This window comes from Nomascus leucogenys, chromosome 22a (genome assembly GCF_006542625.1).
Source record: "Nomascus leucogenys isolate Asia chromosome 22a, Asia_NLE_v1, whole genome shotgun sequence".
NCBI lineage: Eukaryota > Metazoa > Chordata > Mammalia > Primates > Hylobatidae > Nomascus > Nomascus leucogenys.
The window spans coordinates 102,718,752-102,741,528 of NC_044402.1; the positions used below are offsets into that span (position 1 = coordinate 102,718,752).

General features: G+C 43.7%; 1 protein-coding gene and 2 non-coding genes across 6 annotated transcripts in view; all 3 read left to right on the forward strand.

Annotated features, from left to right (window-relative positions):
* The first annotated feature begins 4,426 nt into the window (after window positions 1–4,426).
* The window catches only part of NOP58 (NOP58 ribonucleoprotein), a 38,704-nt gene continuing 20,353 nt past the window's right edge, over window positions 4,427–22,777 (forward strand). The window contains exons 1-5 of one of the 4 annotated variants that reach the window (XM_030804186.1): window positions 4,447–4,697; window positions 13,739–13,815; window positions 16,559–16,611; window positions 17,106–17,223; window positions 21,570–21,691. In XM_030804186.1, coding sequence (XP_030660046.1) covers window positions 21,584–21,691 — 108 coding nt within the window. In that variant the 5' untranslated portion in view covers window positions 4,447–4,697; window positions 13,739–13,815; window positions 16,559–16,611; window positions 17,106–17,223; window positions 21,570–21,583. Of the gene's footprint in view, window positions 4,698–4,912; window positions 4,928–13,738; window positions 13,816–16,558; window positions 16,612–17,105; window positions 17,224–21,569; window positions 21,692–22,777 lie in introns of those variants that run through there. The other 3 variants (XM_003253955.3, XM_030804184.1, XM_030804185.1) reach the window with 3 other exon arrangements.
* LOC115832683 lies at window positions 15,063–15,150 on the forward strand. The gene has a single exon (XR_004028198.1). It is a non-coding gene; the product is annotated as a small nucleolar RNA SNORD70 (small nucleolar RNA).
* LOC115832684 lies at window positions 17,002–17,086 on the forward strand. The gene has a single exon (XR_004028199.1). It is a non-coding gene; the product is annotated as a small nucleolar RNA SNORD70 (small nucleolar RNA).

Sequence of the window (22,777 nt, forward strand, 5' to 3'; positions counted from 1 at the left end):
TGACCAACATGGTGAAACTCCATCTCTACTAAAAAGGCAAAAATTAGCTGGGTGTGGTAGTGCGCACCTGTACAGTCCCAGCTACTCAGGAGGCTAAGGCAGGAAAATTCCTGAACCCGGGAGGCGGAGGTTGCAGTGAGCTGAGATCCCACCATTGCACTCCAGCCTGGGCGACAGAGTGAGACTCCATCTCAAAAAAAAAAAAAAAAAAAAAAAAAAGAATGCCTGGCACAGAGTAGACACTCAAATATTTGTTGAATACATAAAAGATGTTCACCACCCAGAACATCCCCTTCTTGTTACCAGGCACATGGAAGGTGTCTGACCAAAATGGTATCTTTTGCTAATCTTAGTAGGTTCCAAAAAGTCCCTAGAGGCTCTACTAGCACCTTGAAATTATCCCACCATTCACTCATTCCATTCATCCATTCACTTACTTAGTTATTAGTCATGTTTATGGAATCTCTACTATGTGCCAGATACTAGCCTAGTACTTGCAGATTTTGCAACAAACTTTTATAGAGTTTATATTCTAGTTGGAACAGGGGTGGAGTTGGGGTGTACTGAGAGGACAGACGAACCATATTTCTCATCCTTGTTATTTCAGCATGTTAGCCACCAGTAAAATTGTAAGCCCTGGCCGGGAGCAGTTGTTCACACCTGTAATCCCACCACTTTTGGAGGCCAAGGCGGGCAGATCACCTGAGGCCGGGACTTCGAGACCAGCCTGACCAACAGGGAGAAACCCTGTCTCTACTAAAACTACAAAATTAGCCAGGCATGGTGGCACATACCTGTAATCCCAGCTACTCGGAAGGCTAAGGCAGAAGAATCGCTTGAACCCGGGAAGCGGGGGTTGCGGTGAGCTGAGATCATGCTATTGCACTCCAGCCTGGGCAACAAGAGCGAAACTCTGTCTCAAAAAAAAAAAATTGTAAGCCCTTCTATCATCTGTACTCTCCTATATTCTCCTTCTTATATTTCTTTTTGCTATCTCTCCTTCACTCAGTACTTTAACAAAGTACTAAGACTCTTACTTCTCCCTTGCAAGAGAAAATCTCCAATTACTGGCCAGGCGCAGTGGCTCACGCCTGTAATCCCAGCACTTTGGGAGGCCGAGGTGGGTGGATCACGAGGTCAGGAGTTCAAGACCAGCCTGGCCAACATGGTGAAACCCCATCTCTACTAAAAATACAAAAATTAGCGGGGCATGGTGGCAGGGGCCTATAATTCCAGCTACCCAGGAGGCAGAGGCAGAAAATTGCTTGAACCCAAGAGACAGAGGTTGCAGTGAGCCAAGATGGTGCCACTGCACTCCAGCCTGGGCAACAGAGCAAGACTGCGTCTCAAAAAAAAAAAAAAGAAAATCTCCAATTACTTTATTTGGCCAAGTTACAAACCCAAAATCAGAGTCAGCTCTGAACTCCTGATTAAAGTATCATATGGAGGTGACTATGTAAATGGTAACGTGCAAGGACAAATTCTAGGAGATACCATGGCAAAGAGATTTCTCATTGAATAAGTGGTTTCATTTCATTTTGGGAACAGGATTTAAGGCTTTACATGTAAGGAAAAGAATTTTTACTTCCTGCAGACATTCATTCATTAAATTTTTAAGAATTAATTAGATTCTATTTCATGAGTAGCACAACATAACATCCTATACAGACACAAATAAATGTAAAGTAGACTCAATTCTCTAGCAGATGTCACTTCTGCTAAGGAGACTAGACAGAAAAATACTGTGCAGTTAAATAACACTATAAACAGACATGGTGTTTCTATCTCATCCACCCACACATACCCCTCTCCCAATCAGGTAATTTTCGTCTCTCTTGTCTCCCTGACTACACTGGATTATAGCTATAACTATAATCAACCATGCTTTTTTTTTTTGAGACAGGGTCTTGCTTAGTAGCCCAGGCTGGAGTACAATGGCGGGACCATAGCAGGCGTGAACCATGCACTCGGCCAATTATGCTCTTGAATTCACCCTAGGCTGGGCGTGGTAGCTCACGCCTGTAATCCCAGCACTTTGGGGGGCTGAGGCAGGCGGATCACCTGAGGTCAGGAGTTCAAGACCAGCCTGGCCAACATGGGGAAAACCTGTCTCTACTAAAAATACAAAAACTAGCTGGGCATGGTGGCGCGTGTCTGTAATCCCAGCTACTGGGGAGGCTGAGGCAGGAGAATCACTTGAGCCCAAGAGGCAGAGGCTTCAGTGAGCTGAGATCGTGACTGAGATCGTGACACCGCACTCCAGCCTGGGCGATAGAGTGAGATTCCGTCTCAAAAAAAAAAAAAAAAGAATTCACCCTAGATTCCACTGTCCTGTAACTTTCTGTTATTCAACCCAGGATTTTCTTTCCTCTTGATCTCAGGTTGCAGAGTTGCTACCTATTTAATGTTCCACAATCTTTAGCAGGTTGCAATTTTTTTTTTTTTTAGATGGAGTCTCGCTGTGTCGCCTAGGCTGGAGTGCAGTAGTGAGACCTCAGCTCACCACACCCTCCGCCTCCTGGGTTCAAGCAATTCTCCGAGCAGGTTGCAATTTAATGATTAGGAACAATCTACATATAGGGCCTGGGAAGTGAGTGAGGAAATTTTACTCCCGTTGGAAGACAGACTTGTGAAACAACTGGGGTATTTAATCCCAGTCCCTGAGACTGAAAGGCTTCCAGAAAAGCAATTAACACTAAACCAAGAAGACAGTCTAAATTCAGCCGGGCACAGTGGCTCATGCCTGTAATCCCAGCACTTTGGGAAGCCGAGGTGGGCAGATCACCTGAGGTCGGGAGTTCAAGACAAGCCTGACCAACATGGAAAAACCCCATCTCTACTAAAAATACAAAATTAGCCAGGGGTGGTGGCACATGCCTGTAATCGCAGCTACTCGGGAGGCTGAGGCAGGAGAATTGCTTGAGCCCGGGAGGCAGAGGTTGCAGTAAGCAGAGATCATACCACTGCACTCCAGCCTGGGCAACAAGAGTGAAACTCTGTCTCAAAAAAAACAAAGAAGAAAAAAAAAAGAAAAAAGACAGTCTAAATTCATACCCTGGGGTCATTTTAACAAATGCAGCAAAAATAGGAGAGGCTTATTGAGAGAAAACTGTGCTAATAATTCATTTGGCCAGACAGAAGAGAACGGCCAGGAACGCTCACAAATATAGTGACAGTAGTGGTGTCATTCTGAGACCTTCGCCTCAAGGCAGGGCTTAAAAGGGGATAAAGTCAAACGGCACGAGCTGGCATTTCAAATTCTAGATGCCTGAGGCAGAGTGGCACCGAGACAGCTCCTTATTTCTCTCAAAGTGAACATATAATTCACAGAGGGTTAACAAAATAATATCGTGAAGTTTTTCCCCTTTAAATCTCTAGCGGTGGCGGGGTGCGGTGGCTCATGCCTGTAATTCCAGCACTTCTGGAGGCCGAGGTGGGAGGATCCCTTGAGGTCAGGAGTCCGAGACCAGCCTGGGCAACATTGTGAAACCCTGTCTCTACAAAAAATTAGCTGGGTGTGGTGGCACAGGCCTGTAGTCCAGGTCTCAGCTGCTCCAGAGGCTGAAGTGGGAGGATCGCTTGAGCCTGGGAGTTGGAAGTTGCAGTGAGCCGTGATAGTGCCACTGCACTCCAGCTTGGGCGACAGCCAGATTGTCTCAAAAAAAGAGGCCGGGTGCAGTGGGTCACGCCTGTAATCCCAGCACTTTGGGAGGCCGAGGCGGGCGTATCACGAGGTCAAGAGATCGAGACTATCCTGGCCAACATGCTGAAACCCCGTTTCTACTAAAAATACAAAAATTAGCTGGGCGTGGTGGTGTGTGCCTCTAGTCCCAGCTACTGGGGAGGCTGAGGAAGGAGAATTTCTTTCTTTCTTTTTTTTTTTTTGAGACGGAGTCTCGCTCTGTCGCCCAGGCTGGAGTGTAGTGGCACGATCTTGGCTCACTGCAAGCTCCGCCTCCTGGGTTCAGGCCATTCTCCTGCCTCAGCCTCCCGAGTAGCTGGGACTACAGGCGCCTGCAACCACGCCCGGCTAATTTTTTGTATTTTTAGTAGAGACGGGGTTTCACCGTGTTAGCCAGGATGGTCTCGATCTCCTGACCTCGTGATCCGCCCGCCTCGGCCTCCCAAAGTGCTGGGATTACAGGCGTGAGCCACCGCGGCCGGCTGGGAGAATTTCTTGAACCCAGGAGGCGGAGGTTGCAGTAGGCCGAGATCACACCACACCACTGCACTCCAGCCTGGGCTACAGAGTGAGACTCCGTCTCAAAAAAAAAAAAAAAAAAGAAAGAAAGAAAAAAAGGCGCAGAGGCTCGGTTCAGGCCGTAGATACCGCGATAAAAACTTTCTCTGCCCGCCCCAGTCCGCTGTGGCGGGAACATTCTGGAAGTGACGGCAATCTCTGCCGCAGTCTTCTGTCGGAAGTGACGTCGCTATCCCAGAATCCTTAGAGAAGGAGAAGCGCGTTTGTGCGTCCCAGTCCCAGTACAGCGTGGAGAGTTTGGGCAGCGTGTTCTGATTCTCTCCGGGACGGCGAGCACATTTGTGCTTTGCCCGCCGCGCCCTAGGGGGCCTTTTGGGGCAGCGTAGTCGGTGTTTTTGAACTGACTCCACAGCTCGTGGCGGGCCGTGCGGCGCCCTGACCCGGCCTCACCATGTTGGTGCTGTTTGAAACGTCTGTGGGCTACGCCATCTTTAAGGTAGGTGGGAGAGCGAGCCGTTAAAGGGGGAAGGCGGGTGCTGGACAGATGAGAGGGAAAGACTTAAGCACGGAACTACTCAGTGTAGCGTGGGTGCCTGTTATGGCTCGGGTTCTGGGAGGAGGGAGAAAACCTTTACACCTGAGAGCCATGTTACGTTTAACACGTGGCCCCGCCGTTTGGGGAGACCCGTTCTGCATTAGAGGATTTTATTTCCTGCCGTTGAAGAGGTGGGCAGGAGGCGTGTTAGAATTTAACAGGTTATAGGGAATTCAGATTTTATTCTAGATGTTTTGAGGAATGATCGAAAGATTTTTTTTTTTTTTTTGAAATGGAGTTTCGCTCTTGTTGCCCATGCTGGAGTGCAGTGGCGCAATCTTGGCTCACTGCGACCTCCGTCTCCCTGGTTCAAGCTATTCTCCTGCCTCAGCCTCCCAAGTAGCTGGGATTACAGGCCTCCATCCACCACCACGCCTGGCTAGTTGTTTTTGTTTGTTTGTTTGCGTTTTAGTAGAGACGGGGTTTCACCATGTTGGCCAGGCTGGTCTTGAACTCCTGACCTCAAGTGATCCACCTGCCTCGGCCACCCAAAGTGCTGGGATTACAGGCGTGAGCCACCGTGCTCCGCCTAGTCGAAAGGATTTAAGCAGAGGAATGACCTGCTAATTTGTCTTAATACGGTTGCTCTGCTGTGTGGAGATCAGACTCGAGGAGATAAGAACGGCAGCAAGAATACTTTTGCATTCATTTAGACAAGATGAAGTTGCCTGGTATGGAGAGAAACAAATATCGATAGAAATTGTGAAGGTAGAACAGAAAGGATTGGCTAATAGATTGAATGTGGGGTTTTGGTTTAAATAAGATGTTAAGAAAGTTTCTTGCGGGGGAAGGACTAAAGATTTCCGGTTTGGGCTGTGCGAAGCTTGCGTTGTCTATTAGACCTGATAATGCAGTTGTGTAGATCGGGCAGTTCAGTATTTCAAATTTGAAGCTTAGGGGAAAACATCTGGGCTGGTGATGTCAATTTGAGATTTGGTTGTTTTCGTGGGGAAAGTTTGACAAGTTCGTCAGCACTGAAATGGTTGAACGGTGAGACATTCGTATCGCAAGATGCTATTGAGATGTTAGGAAGAATGAGTGAGATTGAGTACCTTTTCTTGTGCCGTGCAACTCTTCTGAGCTCTGCGAATATAGCAATGAAAAATAAAGTTTTTATGTATATTCTACATATATATGTGTTGGTAGAAAGCAAAAACGCTAGATAAAAATAAGTGCAATACAATTTTAGCTGTGAACCAAAAAACTATTTGTGGTGTGGATGCAAGAAAGTCTGGATGGGTGCAGAGTTCTCCATGTTTCACTTCTGACATTTGAAAATACGCAGTTTGCATTTGATACGTCAAATACTTGTTATTTTTAAGAAAACCAATAAAATCATTAAAACCGAAAAGGCAGTTTTGCTTGTTTTTACCTTAATTGGAGTTATCTGCAGTTGCAGTATTAGTAGTTTTAAGGAACTTGTAAGTAAGCTCCTTAGTCCCCTTTAGAGCTACGAAACATGTCAATTTTACTTTTCTCCAGCTTTTTGGGATCTTATCTAAATTACCATGTAGAGTTCTGCATAGCTCCAAATTCTCTTAGACAATGTGGTCTGTCAGTGTCTATCGATGAATTTCACCGTTAATTGCTATAGTATACTGTCCTGTACTGGGTGTTAAGAGGAGCAACTCTGCACAGTGCACTGGTTGTCTCCCATGGTAGGAAGGAATTGGCTTATCAATGGTCGGATTTCTACACCTGGGTCCTAAAATACTCAACCATGTCTCGAATTACTGATTTCTATTAATGAAAAGTGTCCTCCTCCATAAAAATGTCTTTGAGTATTCCGTTGGAGTTTGCAGTGCTATTTATCTGCAAGTTACTGTTAAAAATGATTAAATTGTGGTTTATGTAATCTAGTACTAAAGAAATAACTAGTTAAGCTCGAATATGTTGACATTGATTAGTTTGTAATTATTGGAATTAACATTGATCATTTCTGAGTATAAAAGACATACAAACGTTCCGGAACTAGTGATGGCTGCACATTTTTGTGAAAATGCACTACTAAAAAGTGAATTGTACACTTTAAAAGGGCAAATATTAAGATATATGTAAAATTAATATATATAATATGGTGAATTTTATCTCCTAAAAAAGTAGACATACAGTTCAAGGTTATTAGTTTCCTTTCCCATAACCTTCAAAATGCTAGGGTATAAAATTATATTGGTTGCATACAATTCATGCTTTGATGAGAATGCTTTAGGGAGTTTTTTGAAGTTTGTTTTTTTTTTTTTTTTTGAGACGGAGTTTCACTCTTGTTGCCCAGGCTGGAGTGCAACGGCACAATCTCGGCTCACTGCAACCTCCGCCTCCCAGGTTCAAGCAATTCTCCTGCCTCAGCCTCCCGAGTAGCTGGGATTACAAGCATGCACCACCATGCCCAGCTAATTTTGTATGTTTAGTAGTGATGGGGGTCTCTCCATGTTGAGGCTGGTCTCGAACTCCTGACCTCAGGTCATCCGCCCGCCTCAGCCTCCCAAAGTGCTGGGATTACAGGCGGGAGCCACTGCACCTGGTCTTGAAGTTTTTTTTAAACCTACATTTACAGTGAGGAAAACATTTTATATATAACCCATGTACACATACAAATTCATGTTTATTTTATTTATTTAAATTTTATTTTGAGACAGGGTCTTGCTCTGTCACGCAGGCTGGGGTGCAGTGGCAGGATCACGGCTCATTGCAGCCTTGGCCTCCTGGGTCAAGTGATCCTCCCACCTCCTCCCGAGTAGCTGGGCCTACAGGCTCAAGCCACCATGCTTGGCTAATTAAATATTTATTTATTTTTATTTGTATTTATTTATTTTTTGAGATGGAGTCTCACTGTGTTGCCCAGGCTGGAGTGCGGTGGCATGATCTTGGCTCACTGCAACCTCCACCTCCTGGGTTCAAGCGATTCTCCTGCCTCAGCCTCCCAAGTAGCTGGGATTACAGGCACCTGCTACCACGCCTGGCTAATTTTTGTATTTTTAGTAGAGATGGGGTTTCACCATATTGGCCAGGCAGGTCTCGAACTCCTGACCTTGTGATCCACCTGCCTTGGCCTCCCAAAGTGCTGGGATTACAGGCGTGAGCCACCATGCCTGGCTTAAATTTTTTTTTTTTTTAAGAGACAGAGTCTCACTATGTTGCCTAGGCTGGTCTCAAACTCCTGGCCTCAAGGTGCTGGGATTACAGGCATGAGGTACAGTGTTCTGCCCACTTCCGTGTTTAGAGCGATTCAAAAGGAAAACACTTCCAAAAAGTTATTGCTCATTAACAGGGTTATATATATAAATGTAAAGACATTGTGTAAAGGAACTGTTGTGATTAATTCTAGGATATTATAAAAATTCAACCTGTGGCCGAGCGCAGTGGCTCACGCCTGTAATCCCGGCTACTTGGAAAGCTGAGGCAGGAGAATCAGTTGAACCTGGGAGGCAGAGGTTGCAATGAGCTGAGGTCGCGCCACTGCACTGCAGCCTGGGAGACAGGGCAAGACTCCGTCTCAAAAAAAAAAAAAAAAAAAATTCCACCTGTGTCCTTGTGTCACATGGCACACAGCATAAGATTTTAGTCTTGCTCATACCAGACTTCCTTCAGCTGCTCTTCCATGTGTGGTAGCCATTAGTACGTATAACCATTCACATGAGATGTAACTGATAGGACTGAGGAAGTGAATTTTAACTTATTTGAATTTTAATGGTTATATTGTACAGTGTGGCTGTGCAGCGTAGCATTTTGTGTCACTTCATTTTCTCAAGGTTTGGAGAAAGACTTGATGTATATACCAAATGTCTATATAAAACCTAAGTACTGAGCAATATATTTTTTCTGACTTTATTGGGCGTACTTTACATACTGTATAACTCACCTGTAGGTTTTAGTTACAATCCAGTTTTATAGTACACTTTGTTGCAAAAAGTTCTCATGCCCATTTTCAAGTTAGTCCTGCTCTAGACAACCACTGTTCAGCTTTCTTTCTGCATAATTTTTTCTAGAAGTTTCATGTAATTGGAGTAGTATTTTAGTCTTTTGTGTTTGGCTTTTTTCACTTAGCGTAATGCTTCTGAAGCTAACCCAAGAGTTTTTTCACACTTGTTGTGTGTATGGATTTGTTTCTTTTTGAGCAGTGCACATTTTAAACTAATTATCAGTTTTATCCTGCATTCAAACAAGTTTCATAAAACATTAACTTGCTCATATTGTCTGGGGAAGTAAAACTTAAAAGTTAGCATCAAATATTTACACAGAACATAGAGTTTGGGTGCAGTGGCTCACGCCTGTCACCCTAACACTTTGGGAGGGTGAGGCAGGAGGATTGTTTGAGCCCAGGAGTTGCAGACCAGCCTGGGCAACATGGCGGAAAAAAAATTAGCTGGGCACAGTGGTGCTTGCCTGTAGTCCCAGCTGTTGCAGGAGGCTGAGGTGGGAGGGAGGTCACGGCTGCAGTGAGCCATGTTTGAGCCTCTGCACTTTAGCCTGGACAACAGAGTGAGACCTCATCTCAAAACAAAACAAAATAAAAACCACACAAAGTCTTAAGCAGTCAATTAAAAATGAAAATGAGGAGGCTGGGTGTGGTGGCTCACACCTGTAATCCCAGCACTTTGGAAGACTGAGGTGGGCAGATCGTGAGGTCAGGAGTTTGAAACCAGCCTGGCCAACATAGTGAAACCCCGTCTCTACTAAAAATACAAAATTTAGCCGGGCATGGTGGCGTGTGTTGCCGCGTCTGTAATCCCAGCTGAGGCAGGAGAATCACTTGAACCAGGGAGGTGGAGGTTGCAATGAGAAGACTGCGCCTCTGAACTCCAGCCTGCATGACAGGGTAAGACACTGTCTCAAAAAAAAAAGACAAAAAAAGTGGTTAAAATTCTTAATTCCATACACCCTCACCAATATACTGTATTAGCTGCCCGAGTATTAGATAGGATGGGATTAATCCTAAAAGGCACAACCCCCATATTTAACATCCCTAAAATTGGGATGTCTTACAATTGATGACAGGTCAACTGGGAGTGTGAAAGAATAGCATAAGCCGGGTGTGGTGGCTCACACCTGTCATCCCAGTACTTTGAGAGGCTGAGGCGGGCAGATTGCCAGACCTCAGGAGTTCAAGACCAGCTTGGGCAACAGGGTGAAACCCCGTCTTTACTAAAATAAAATAAAATAAAATAAAATAGTGGCCGGGCATGGCAGCGTGCGCCTGTAATCCCAGCTACTTGGGAGACTGAGGCAGGAGAGTTGCTTGAACCAGGGAGGTGGAGGTTGTAGTGAGCTGAGATCACGCCACTGCGCTCCAGCCTAGCCGACAGAGCAAGACTCCGTCTCAAAAAAAAAAAAAAATAGCATGTTACATTTTGTGAAATAGAGTATGCGCAGATACTAATGCATATATTTTTATTGAAAAAACCCAGCTGGGTGAGGCGCCATGGTTCCTGCCCGCACTCCCAGCACTTTGAGAGGCCAAGGCAAGAGGGTCACTTGAGTCCAGAAGTTAGAGATCACCTTGGGCAACAAAGCAAGCCCCTGTCTCTACAAAAAGATTTTTAAAATAGCTAGATGTGGCAGTGTGCACCTATAGTCTTAGCTACTTGGGAGGCTGAGGCAGAAGAATCGCTTGAGGCCAGGAGTTTGAGGCTGTAGTGACACAGGACCACACCACTGCACTCCAGCCTGGACAACAAAGCGAGACCCTGTCTCTGGAAAAATAACACAGCTAGTACATTTAAAACTATACCTTGCTAATAAGCATTATTTATCAAGTCCATAATATGGCACATCTACACATTAACACGCAGTTCTAGTCTGGTTATGTATTATTTTCAGTAAAAGGAACACAATATTGCAAGTTGTATAAAACTTAGAAGAGTGTGACAAGATGATTTTAGGGATTTGTTCTGATGTATAAATTTAATCACACATGGTTGAATTAGATATGTTGGAAACTAGGAAAACTTAGAGTCACACAAAGCAGTAAACAACTACAAAGCCTAGAGTTCGTATTAACAATTCATAAACTAATAGTTCTTTTTTTTTTTTTTTTTTTTTTGAGACATAGAGTCTCGCTCTGTCACCCAAGCTGGAGTGCAGTGGCGCGATCTCGGCTCACTGCAAGCTCCGCCTCCAGGGTTCACGCCATTGTCCTGCCTCAGCTTCTCCGAGTAGCTGGGACTACAGGCACCCGCCACCACTCCCGGCTAATTTTTTTTTGTATTTTTAGTAGAGACGGGGTTTCACCGTGGTCTCGATCTCCTGACCTTGTGATCCGCCCGCCTCGGCCTCCCAAAGTGGTGGGATTACAAGCGTGAGCCACTGCGCCCGGCCAATAAACTAATAATTCTAACTTTGTATATCATGAAGTTTTAGAATCCAAAGACATCTCACCAAGTCTCATGACTATACTGAAAACATTGATTAAAATTTTTTGAAATTGTTCAGAGAATGCAGCTAACCATAACTGAAGTTCACTATTTTTAAGAGGACATGTATCAAATAGGGGATATGACTCATGAGTAAAATTCACATTTTTTCTAGCTGAAAAGCAAGTATATTTGAAGATAACATTTGGGTAACAAAATTGCCATATTTAAAAGATACTGTCGGCCTGGCAGGGTCGCTCACGCCTGTAATCCCAGCACTTTGGGAGGCCAAGGTGGGTAGATCACGAGGTCGGGAGATCGAGACCATCCTGGCTAACACGGTGAAACCCCATCTCTACTAAACAAAGGAGATGTGATAAAATCAGGACAATTCATGAGCACACAAAGGTCTTCAAAGACTGTTATATCAGCCAAAACCATTACTATGACAAATAAAACCACTGTGTTCCCAACTGCAACATCTTGAAGAAAACATTGCTAATAAAGACCATCTAAATAAGAAAGTTAGAGATATTGCTACATTTTCTGTTTTACATTTGTCTCAAAGTTTTTTTTGATTTGTCTCACATTTTTAATCATTTCTTTTCAGCCAGGGTAATGATAAATATTTGTATACAAAAATCCATTTTAAGGCCAGGCGCGGTGGCTCACGCTTGTAGTCCCAGCACTTTGGGAGGCCGAGGCGGGCGGATCACGAGGTCAGGAGATCGAGACCACGGTGAAACCCCGTCTCTACTAAAAATACAAAAAAATTAGCCGGGCGTGGTGGCGGGCGCCTGTAGTCCCAGCTACTCGGAGAGGCTGAGGCAGGAGAATGGCGTGAATCCGGGAGGCGGAGCTTGCAGTGAGCTGAGATCGGGCCACTGCACTCCAGCCTGGGTGACAGAGCAAGACTCCGTCTCAAAAAAAAAAAAAAAAAAAAAATCCATTTTAAGTTTTATCATTTTACGATAGAGTAATTTCCATTTCTAAGTAGAAATAGCATACAACTATTACCATTGCAATCTTCAGCATTGTTGTTACAATAGTACTAGCTTTAAAACAAGTCTTTATATTTTATAGATACAAACTGAAATATTAACAGGTAAAATTAAATGTCTAGGTCTTGCCTCAAAACAATACAAGGGGGCTGGGTGTGGTGGCTCACGCCTGTAATCTCAGCGCTTTGGGAGGCCAGTGGGTGGATCACCTGATGTCAGCAGTTCAAGACTAGCCTGGCCAACTTGGTAAAACCCAGTCTCTACTAAAAATACAAAAACTAGTTGAGTGTTGTGGTGCGTGCCTGTAATCCCAGCTATTCAGAAGACTGAGGCAGGAGAATCGCATGGACCTGGGAGGCGGAGGTTGCAGTGAGCCAAGATTGCACCACTACACTCCAGTCTGGGTGACAGAGCTAGACTCCATCTCAAAAAAAGCCATTTAGTGTGATTCCTAAAAGTATGCATGAACATGTGTTGCACAGACATTCATAGTCTTGGAGAATATATACCTAAATGTTGATAAGTATATTGTTGATTAAAGTACCCTACATTTCTTTTGTATTTTAAAAATTTCTCACATCTAGATGTGTCTCACAATTGATGATAGTTTTAGAGAAATCCATAATACTTTCATGTTAGGATGATCATAGCAGTAAATAATGAATATAATCTATTGAAGGTAGACAAATAAAAGTTTTTTTTGTTTTGTTTTTTTGTTTGAAATAGAGTTTTTTGCTCTTGTTGCCCAGGCTGGAGTGCAGTCGTGCAATCTCGGCTCACTGCAACCTCCGCCTCCGAGTTCAAGCAATTCTCCTGCCTCTGCCTCCCGAGTAGCTGGGATTACAGGCATATGCCACCACGCCCAGCTAGTTTTGTATTTTTTTTTTTTTTTGGTAGAGATGGGGTTTCTCCATGTTAGTCAGGCTGGTCTTGAACTCCTGACCTCAGGTGATCCGCCTGCCTCAGCCTCCCAAAGTGCTGGGATTACAGATGTGAGCCACCGCGCTTGGCGTGAGTAAAAGTTTTTAATGATTACAATACTTTATTGTAAAGGGATTAATGGCTCTTTTAAAAGAAAGGTTTTCGGCCAGGTGCAGTGGTGCATGCCTGTAATCCCAGCTACTCAGGAGGCCAAGGCACTAGAATCTCATGAACCCAGAAGGTGAAGGTTGCAGTGAGCCAGGATTGCTCCACTGCACTCCAGGCTGGGCTACAGAGCGAGACTCCATCTCAAAAAAATGAAAAGAAAGAAAGGTTCCCTGCCCTACCCCCCTAGGACCCCATAGCTCCAGCTATGGCCCAAGGCTGGGACAGGAATATCACTTGAGGCCAGGTAGATCCTAGACTGTGAATAGCCACTGTACTACATCTGACTGGTCTAGATCTGAATTCCATTCAGCTGTTAAATGGGCAATTCAAACTAGCAATTTGACCAAAAATATATGCAGGGTGAGAAAACTAGTTCATTATCTTAGTGAAAGAAATAGCTTCTACCACCTTCATTTTACATGTAAAATTGTACTTGAAGAATGCAGCTGTGTATGCCTCACCTGTACCATTTAAAGAAAACTATTTAAACATTTTATTACAGGTTCTAAATGAGAAGAAACTTCAAGAGGTTGATAGTTTATGGAAAGAATTTGAAACTCCAGAGAAAGCAAACAAAATGTAAGTAATCTTGAAATCAATAATTTAGCAGTTAACATTTAGGGCTTGTTTTATTTTTTACATTTTTTCCTGATTTATATAATGTTACATTCGTAGTTTTCTGTTTTGAAATCTGTTTCAGGAATAATTTTGGTATGAACATAATTATTAAAAACGTTTTACTTGGAATATAGGCCATCTCAATTAATTTAAAGGCAGTAGTCCCCCCCTTACCCACAGGGATTATGTTCCAGAAGACCCAGTGGATACTTTAAACCTCGGATAGTACCAAATGTGATTGCTGTCAGTAGGAACACATTTGTCTTCATGTCTTCCACACACAAATGTAATACCTTTTTTATCTTAACTAAGCACTTACCACACACAGGGGTTGTAACCTGCTTTTTGAGTTTTGCAACAGCAAAACTAGCATGAACTACTTTTTCGTTCATCACAATTTCATGGAAGATTCATTCTTAGTGTAGATCTTAAATCTTTGTTTTTTTTTTGTTTGTTTTTTGAGACAGAGTTTTGCTCTGTAGCCTAGGCTGGAGTACACTGGCACAATCTCTGCTGACTGCAACCTCCGCCTCCTGGGTTCAAGCTATTCTTCTGCCTCAGACCGCCAAGTAGTTGGGATTACAGGCGCCCACCACCATGCCCAGCTAATTTTTGTATTTTTAGTAGAGACAGGGTTTCACCATGTTGGTCAGGCGGGTCTCGAACTCCTGACCTCAGGTGATCTGCCCACCTCAGCCTCACAAAGTGCTGGGATTACAGGCGTGAGCCACCACACCTGGCCTAAATCTTCATATTTGTATGTGTATTTAAGGGACCACACTAGCATGTTCCCTTACCAGATAAGAAAACCTTGCTTAAGATGACACTGTTGCCTGGCATGGTGGCTCACGTCTGTAATCCTAGGACTTTGGGAGACCAAGGTGGGTGGATCATTTGAGGTCAGGAGCTCGAGACCAGCCTGGCCAACATGGTGAAACCCCGTCTCTCCTAAAAACACAAAATTAGCCGGGCATAGTGGCACATGCCTGTAATACCAGCTACTGGGAGGAAGCTGAGGCAGGAAAATCCCTTGAGCCTGGGAGGCGGAAGTTGCAGTGAGCCGCAATTGCGCCACTGCACTCCAGTCTGGGAGGCCCAGTGAGACCCTGTCTCCAAAAAAAAAAAAAAAAAAAGATGACACTGTTTTAGGCAAATAGAAGACTAGTTTTCCTTCTTAAAGGGTTGTATGCTTTGTTGGGTTAATCTGATTCGTTGTTGTCAATGATGTATTCTTGTTGGAACTGAATCTAAGTGATCTGACTCAATATTCGTCACTACCACTGAGACAACGATGAATCAACTATATGTTTCTTTCTGCATAAAATACTACCCTGAGGCCAGGCGTGATGGCTCACACCTGTAATCCCAGCATTTTAGGAGGCCAAGGCAGGCGGATCAATTGAGCCCAGGAGTTCAAGACCAGCCTGGGTAATATAGGAAAACCCCATCTGTACCAAAACCAAAAATTAGCTGGGCGTGGTGGTGCACACCTATAGTACTAGCTACTTGGGAGACTGAGGCTGGAAGATCCTTTGAGCTTGGGAAGTCAGGGCTGCAGTGAGCTGTGATTGCACCACTGCATTCCAGCCTGGGTGACAGTGAAGTGAGACCCTGTCTCAAAAACATAAAGGGGGCCGGGTGTGGTGGCTCACGCCTGTAATCCCAGCACTTTGGGAGGTCGAGGTGGGTGGATCACAAGGTCAGGAGTTTGAGACCAGCCTGGCCAATATGGTGAAACCTCATCTCTACTAAAAAATACAAAAAAATTAGCCAGGCATGGAGGTTGGGCGCGGTGGCTCACGCCTGTAATCCCAGCATTTTGGGAGGCCGAGGCAGGCGGATCACAAGGTCAGGAGATCGAGACCATCCTGGCTAACACAGTGAAACCACGTCTCTATTAAAAATACAAAAAATCAGCCGGGTGCGGTGGCGGGTGCCTGTAGTCCCAGCTACTTGGGAGGCTGAGGCAGGAGAATGGAGTGAACCTGGGAGGCAGAGTTTGCAGTGAGCCGAGATCGCGCCACTGCTCTCCAGCCTGGGCGACAGAGTGAGACTCTGTCTCAAAAAAAAAAAAAAAAAAAAAATTAGCCAGGCATGGTGGCACATGCCTGTAATCCCAGCTACTTGGGAGGCTGAGGTAGGAGAATTGCTTCAATCCGGGAGGCAGAGGTTGCAGAGAGCCGAGATCGCGCCACTGCACTCCAGCCTGGCTGACAGAGTGAGATTCCGTCTCAAAAAATAAATAAATAAATAAAGGGTTAGGATGTAACAAGAATGAGATCTGACAATAAGCTATTTTTTTAAATGGCATTTGTACAGGATAGACAAATGAATATCATGAGATTCCTAAAAGGGACTCACATACTTTTTCTTGAGTCAATTCTATGCTGTATAATAAAGTCACGTCTGTACAGCTTTATGCAACAGGGGTTTGTATTAAAACTTCAACATCTTTACTCTTGGCCAAAGTTTCCTTCAAAGCCTACAACTTTCTTTTAATAATCCAAACATTACTAGCCTAACATTTAGAAAAACTAGTAATTGTATGAAGAATATCTAACTTCACACCATGATACACAGTGATAGGCATGTTTTATTGGTGTGTGCTTTGGAGACAGTCAAGCACTTCTTTCCAAGTTATGTGGCTTTTGAATCAATGCACCGCCCCCAATAACATGTTTCTCTCTCTTTTTTTTAATTCTAGAGTAAAGCTAAAACATTTTGAGAAATTTCAGGATACAGCAGAAGCATTAGCAGGTAAAGTAAAAAACTAGAAGCTTGCTTTTTTGAAAAAATTAAGTCTTGGCCGGGCGTGGTGGCTCACGCTTGTAATCTCAGCACTTTGGGAGGCCGAGGCGGGCGGATCACGAGGTCAGGAGATCGAGACCACGGTGAAACCCTGTCTCTACTAAAAATACAAAAAATTAGCCAGGCGTGGTGGCGGGCGCCTGTAGTCCCAGCTACTCGGAGAGGCTGAGGCAGGAGAATGGCATGAACCCGGGAGGCGGAGCTTGCAGTGAGCTGAGATCGCGCCACTGCACTCCAGCCTGGGTGACAGAGCGAGACTCCATCTCAAAAAAATTAAGTCTTAGCTATTTGTTTTTCTTGTTAAAAGGTTGTTTGCTTCAGTTGCCTGTGTTAACCTTATTCAATGTTGTCAATGATGCATTCTTATTGGAACTGAATTTAAGTGATCTGACTCATTCGTCACTACCACTGAGACAACATTGAGTTAGCTTTTTTCACCATAGGGCTGGTTTTCCCCATGTGTGAGGAGAGGTGAGAAGTGGTTAAGTTGATCTCCCTGTGGAAACCAGCAACATAATGCTGAAGCACAGTTCAGTAAAAGGTGTTCTACAAGGGACCAAGGTAATGTGGTCAAGTATACAGCTCTCTCCTCATTTTAATCCAAGGGTAGAGTTGTAATCCTGAGAACAGCCAGGATTCACAGTTGAAAAATAATTTAAAAAGCTCTTCTGGGGGTATAGATTTTTAGTTCAAAAAAGCGTATCAATATTCAGAGTTATACAGAAACTGACAGAGGTGTTATTTTTAAAAGATTCAGAAGAATGGATGACTCATACTCTTCAACTAGATTGCATCACAGGACAACAGAGTGATAGGGTTTATTTACTGTAATTGACTGCAGTAGGTCTTACAGTTTTGTTTTTTTAAGTGTTAGGGAAAACAGGAAGAGCAGATATAAAGCCCAAATCATTAAATTTTCAACTGCCTAAATTCTTTATCACAAATCAGCCAACTGTTTGGCGGTGTAGTTTGAAAATGAAGGACTATGAGGAAGAATATGGCTTAAAGCTGGGCAAGAATATGACAGATGCAAAAAATTTGTTATATAACCACAGGAGAAAGGTACAGTTTTTGTCTGAAAATTCGGAATCCAACTAAACATGCTGGAACATAACAGACCACCCTAACCTTGGCAGAGGGGTAGGCTGAAGGAAGACCCATAGGGCCAGTTTCTTTGTTTTATAAACATAGTTCTCGGGCTGCTTCACCAACCCTTCAGTAATTAGAGTTATATACAGCCATAAAAAAAACTGTAGTAATATTAACTTGGAGAATTTTTAAAAAGATAGCCTGTTCATCACAGCTTATAAGTATGGGTAAACATTTGGTAAGATTCCAAGCAAGATTGTGTTAGCTGTATTCCAACTCTAGGGGGTGTTGTTGACATAGACTGGGACATGAACAGTTCCTAGTCCTGATCTCAAGTAGCCTCTTCTGAATTCCTTTTTGCATACGATCTTTAATCTGCTTGGGATATTTCTGGCCAGTCCTTATTAAACTGTATTAAATGGACAAGCCAAGCTTTTGCCCAAACAAGCAGGTTTTTACTATTAATACCTAATATATTGAGCACATACTGATTGTCAGATTTATGCTTATGATTTCATAATTGTTATTTAATTCTTGAATCCTGTGAGGGAGGTAACCATCATCTCTACGTTACAGATGGTAAAACTCGAAATTTGAGCAGTATTTCCAGATTCATTTACCTGGCTTCTTTGTATTATTTAAAGTAATGTACAATAAGGCTGGGCACAGTGGCTCATGCCTGTAATCCTAGCACTTTGGGAGGCCAAGACAGGCGGATCACCTGAGGTTAGGAGTTCGAGATCAGCCTGGCCAACATGGTGAAACCTCATCTCTACTCAAATTAAAAAAATTAGCCGGGTGTGGTGGCACACACCTGTAGTCCCAGCTACTTGGAAGGCTGAGGCAGGAGAAACACTTGAACCTGGGAGGCAGAGGTAGCAGTGTGCCAAGATCGCGCCACTGCACTCCAGCCTGGGCAACAGAGCAAGACTCCGTCTGAAAAATAACATAAAATTAAGTAATGTACAGTAAATGGACAAAATGCCATAGTAGTTGAGAATTTAAAGTCAATCCCCCCCCCCCAAGTCTAAGCTCCACGAGGGCAGAGACTGTTCTGTACTGTCAAATTCCTAGACTCTAGCAAAGTATACAGCTATAGAAGGTTTATAATAAATATTTTGGGGAAAATGAATGAAAATAGTGAATTTTATCAAGAATGCTGTCATAGAAACATTTACAATGCCTTTTCCTATCTGTTTTCACCAGAAAGTTAAATGAACATCAGCTAATTAAGAAAGCAGAATCTGGCCGGGCACGGTGGCTCACGCTTGTAATCCCAGCACTTTGGGAGGCCGAGGCGGGCGGATCACAAGGTCAGGAGATCGAGACCACGATGAAACCCCGTCTCTGCTAAAAATACAAAAAATTAGCCGGGCGTGGTGGCAGGCACCTGTAGTCCCAGCTACTTGGAGAGGCTGAGGCAGGCGAATGGCGTGAACCCGGGAGGCGGAGCTTGCAGTGAGCTGAGATTGCGCCACTGCACCCCAGCCTGGGCGACAGAGCGAGACTCCATCTCAAAAAAAAAAAAAAAAAAAAAAAAAAAGAAAGCAGAATCCTTTCCCTGGGAGTTCAGTTCTCACTGCCTGTTATAAGGCAGTTTTGACATGACAGAACCACAACTAAATGGCTGTAAATGTCACAGTGTACATTTTAAACCTCATAGCCTTAGAGTTTGATGAGACCAGGCACAGTGGCTAACACCTGTAATCCCAACACTTTGAGGGGCTAAGATGGGCAGGAATTTAAGATGAGCCTGGGCAATGTAGCGAGACCTCCCCCCCCCGCCCCCCCCAAATATTTTTTTTTTTTTTTTTTTTTTTTTTTTTTTTGGAGATGTTTCATTCTGTCACCCAGGCTGGAGTGCAGTGGCATGATACCGGTTCACTGCAGTCTCCACCTCCTGAGTTAAAGCAATTCTCCCAGGAGGCTGGGTTCAGCCTCCCAAGTAGCTGGGATTACAGGTGGTACCACCATGTCCAGCTAATTTTTGTATTTTTTAGTAGAGACGGGATTTTGCCTGTTGGCCAGGCTGCTCTGGAATTCCTGACCTCAGGTGATCCGCCCGCCTTGGCCTCCCAAAGTGCTGGGATTACAAGTATGAGCCACGATGCCTGGCCATCAGTTTTTTTTTAAATAAAGAAATAAGGTCTGTTGGGGTGTGACGTTGAATTTGTGTTGGTCTCAGACATTCATATATGCTATTTGCATGAAATGATTTATTTTTATTCTTGATTGTGTTTTCAACTTGCAAGTCTTTTGTTTTTTTTTTTTTTTTTTGAGACTCATCCTCAGCTGGAGTACAGGGGCGCAATCCCAGCTCACTGCAATCTCTGCCTCCTAAGTAGCTGGGATTACAGGCACACGCCACCACGCCCACCTAATTTTTGTATTTTTAGTAGAGATGGGGTTGCACCTTGTTGCCTAGGATGGTCGCATCTGCTGACCTCGTGACCTGCTCACCTCAGCCTCCTAAAGTGCTGGGATTATCCATTTGATCATAATTCAAATGGATATACGATCAGGAGGGAAGAGCAAGACCTGACTTATTAAGCACAAACTGCCTGACTTTGGAAATTGTTGATAGACCTTCATTCCTGCCAAGCATTTTTCTTTTTTTTGGTTTTCCTTTTTTTTGTTTTTTTGTTTTTTGTGAGATGGAGTTTTGCTCTTGTCGCTTAGGCTGGAGTGCAATGTCACGATATCACTGCAACCTCCACCTTCTGGGTTGAAGCGATTCTCCTACCTCAGCCTCCCGAGTAGCTAGGATTACAGGCATGAGCCACCAGGGCTAGCTAATTTTTGTATTTTTAGTAGAGAGAGTGTTTCGTCATGTTAGCCAGGCTGGTCTCTCGAACTCCTGACCTTAGGTGATCTGCCAGCCTTAGCCTCCCAAAGTGCTGGGATTACAGATTTGAGCCACCGCGCGCAGCCCAAGCATACTTTTTATGTTTTTTGTTTTTGTTTTTGTTTTGTTGAGACAGGGTCTGTCACCAGGCTGCTGGAGTACAGTGGCATGATCATGACTCACTGCAGCCCCCAGTAGCTGGACTACAGGCACGTGCCACCACGCCCAGCTAATTTTTGTATTTTTAGTAGAGACAGGGTTTCGCCATGTTGGCCAGGCTGGTGGTACACACCACCATGCCTGGGTAACCCAAGCGTACTTTTAGCTCAGTCAAATGTCAGATAAATATCAGAAGAGGTGTTCATGTGGGTCGAGAAAAAGGGAGTATAGGTCTAAGGAAGGGTGAGAATTATAAAGTAGCCGATTTAAAACTTGCCAGAAATACCAGCGGTCTCAAAATAGAATAGGTAGCCTTTGCTGCTAAGTTTTACATTGCTGGAGGTGTACAAGCAGAGATACAAGCAAAGATAAGGCCTTCATTCAAACATGCTTATGTTGTGGCAGAACTTTGAAAATGATTACACTCATTCTCACTAGTTTTGATGTGATTTTAGGATATTTCAGGACAGTCTATTTGAAATGACAAAGGAAAGTGAATCTATTTTGTCTTCCCAAAAAGATTGTTTCTAAGATTTCATGATTCTCTCTTGAGTTCATGAGAAGATTCTTGTGAGAAGGAAAGAAACCCTGGACCTGATTTTACCGCTGGCTCTGTAGCAAAAATGAGGGTGGGAAGATCAAATGAAATTGTGAAACATGTAACTTATAAAACATGTATCATTTCATTTCAGAAGTAACATTAAATTCAAGCCCTTTGAAAGGCCTATTTTGTTTTTTTAAATGTCAACTAGGACAAGGTCTCAAAGTTAAACATTTGAGAGTTAATGCTTTTGTTTGTCTTTTTCCTGAAAAGCATTCACAGCTCTGATGGAGGGCAAAATCAATAAGCAGCTGAAAAAAGTTCTGAAGAAAATAGTAAAAGAAGCCCATGAACCGCTGGCAGTAGCTGATGCTAAACTAGGAGGGGTCATAAAGGTAAAGTCACGATTTTTTTGGTCATTCCTGCTAGTCAGATCTCACAGCATACCAACTACAAAGCCTAGCCTTTGCAATAAGTTGCTTATCATAAGTTCTCAATACTTTTTTTTTCTTTTCTCTAAGCTACATGGTAATGGATTTCCCCTAACATCAGCTGAACTGAGCAAATAAGTAATGCCTATTTGTTGTAGAAGATATAGAACAAAAAATGATAAAAATTGGCTTTAACAAATCTGCTACCCATATATAATTTTAATGTTCTATGTATATCATGCCATATTTTTGTCTAGCCACATTTTTTTTTTTCAACAAAAATGGGGTCCTTATATTTTTTAGAAATGTATTTATTAGAAAACTTTAGTAGGGGTGTATTGCTGGAGATGAAATAAAATGTGAGAGTGGAAAGAAAGACTAGGAAAATAGCCTCCCAAATACAGAAAGCAGAACAATTCAGGCCGGGTCTGGTGGCTCACACCTATAATCCCAGCACTTTGGGAGGCCAAGGTAGGAAGATCACGAGGTCAAGAGATCGAGACCATCCTGGCTAACACGGTGAAACCCCGTCTCTACTGAAAATACAAAAAATTAGCCGGGCGTGGTGGCAGGCACCTGTAGTCCCAGCTAATCGGGAGTGCGGTGGCGCAGTCTCACAGCTCACTGCAGACTTGACCTGTTCTCAAGCAATCCTCTCTCTTCAGTAGCTGGGACTACAGGCACGCGCCACCATGCTGGCTAATTATTTTATATTTTATATTATTTTATATTTTATTTTATGTTATTTACTTTTTTTATTTCGTTTCATTTATTTGAGACAGAGTCTCGCTCTGTTGCCCTGGCTGGAGTGCAGTGGCATGAGCTTGGCTCACTGCAACCTCTGCCTCTTGGGTTCAAGGGATTCCCCTGCCTTGGCCTTCCGAGTAGCTGGGATTACAGACGCCCACCAACACGCCCTGGCCTCCCAAAGTGCTAGGATTACAGGCGTGAGCCACCACGCCCAACCTGTATTTTTTTGTTTGTTTGTTTGTTTGTTTTTGTTTTTTTTAAAGAGAGAGTCTCACTCTGTCACCAGGCTGAAGTGCATTG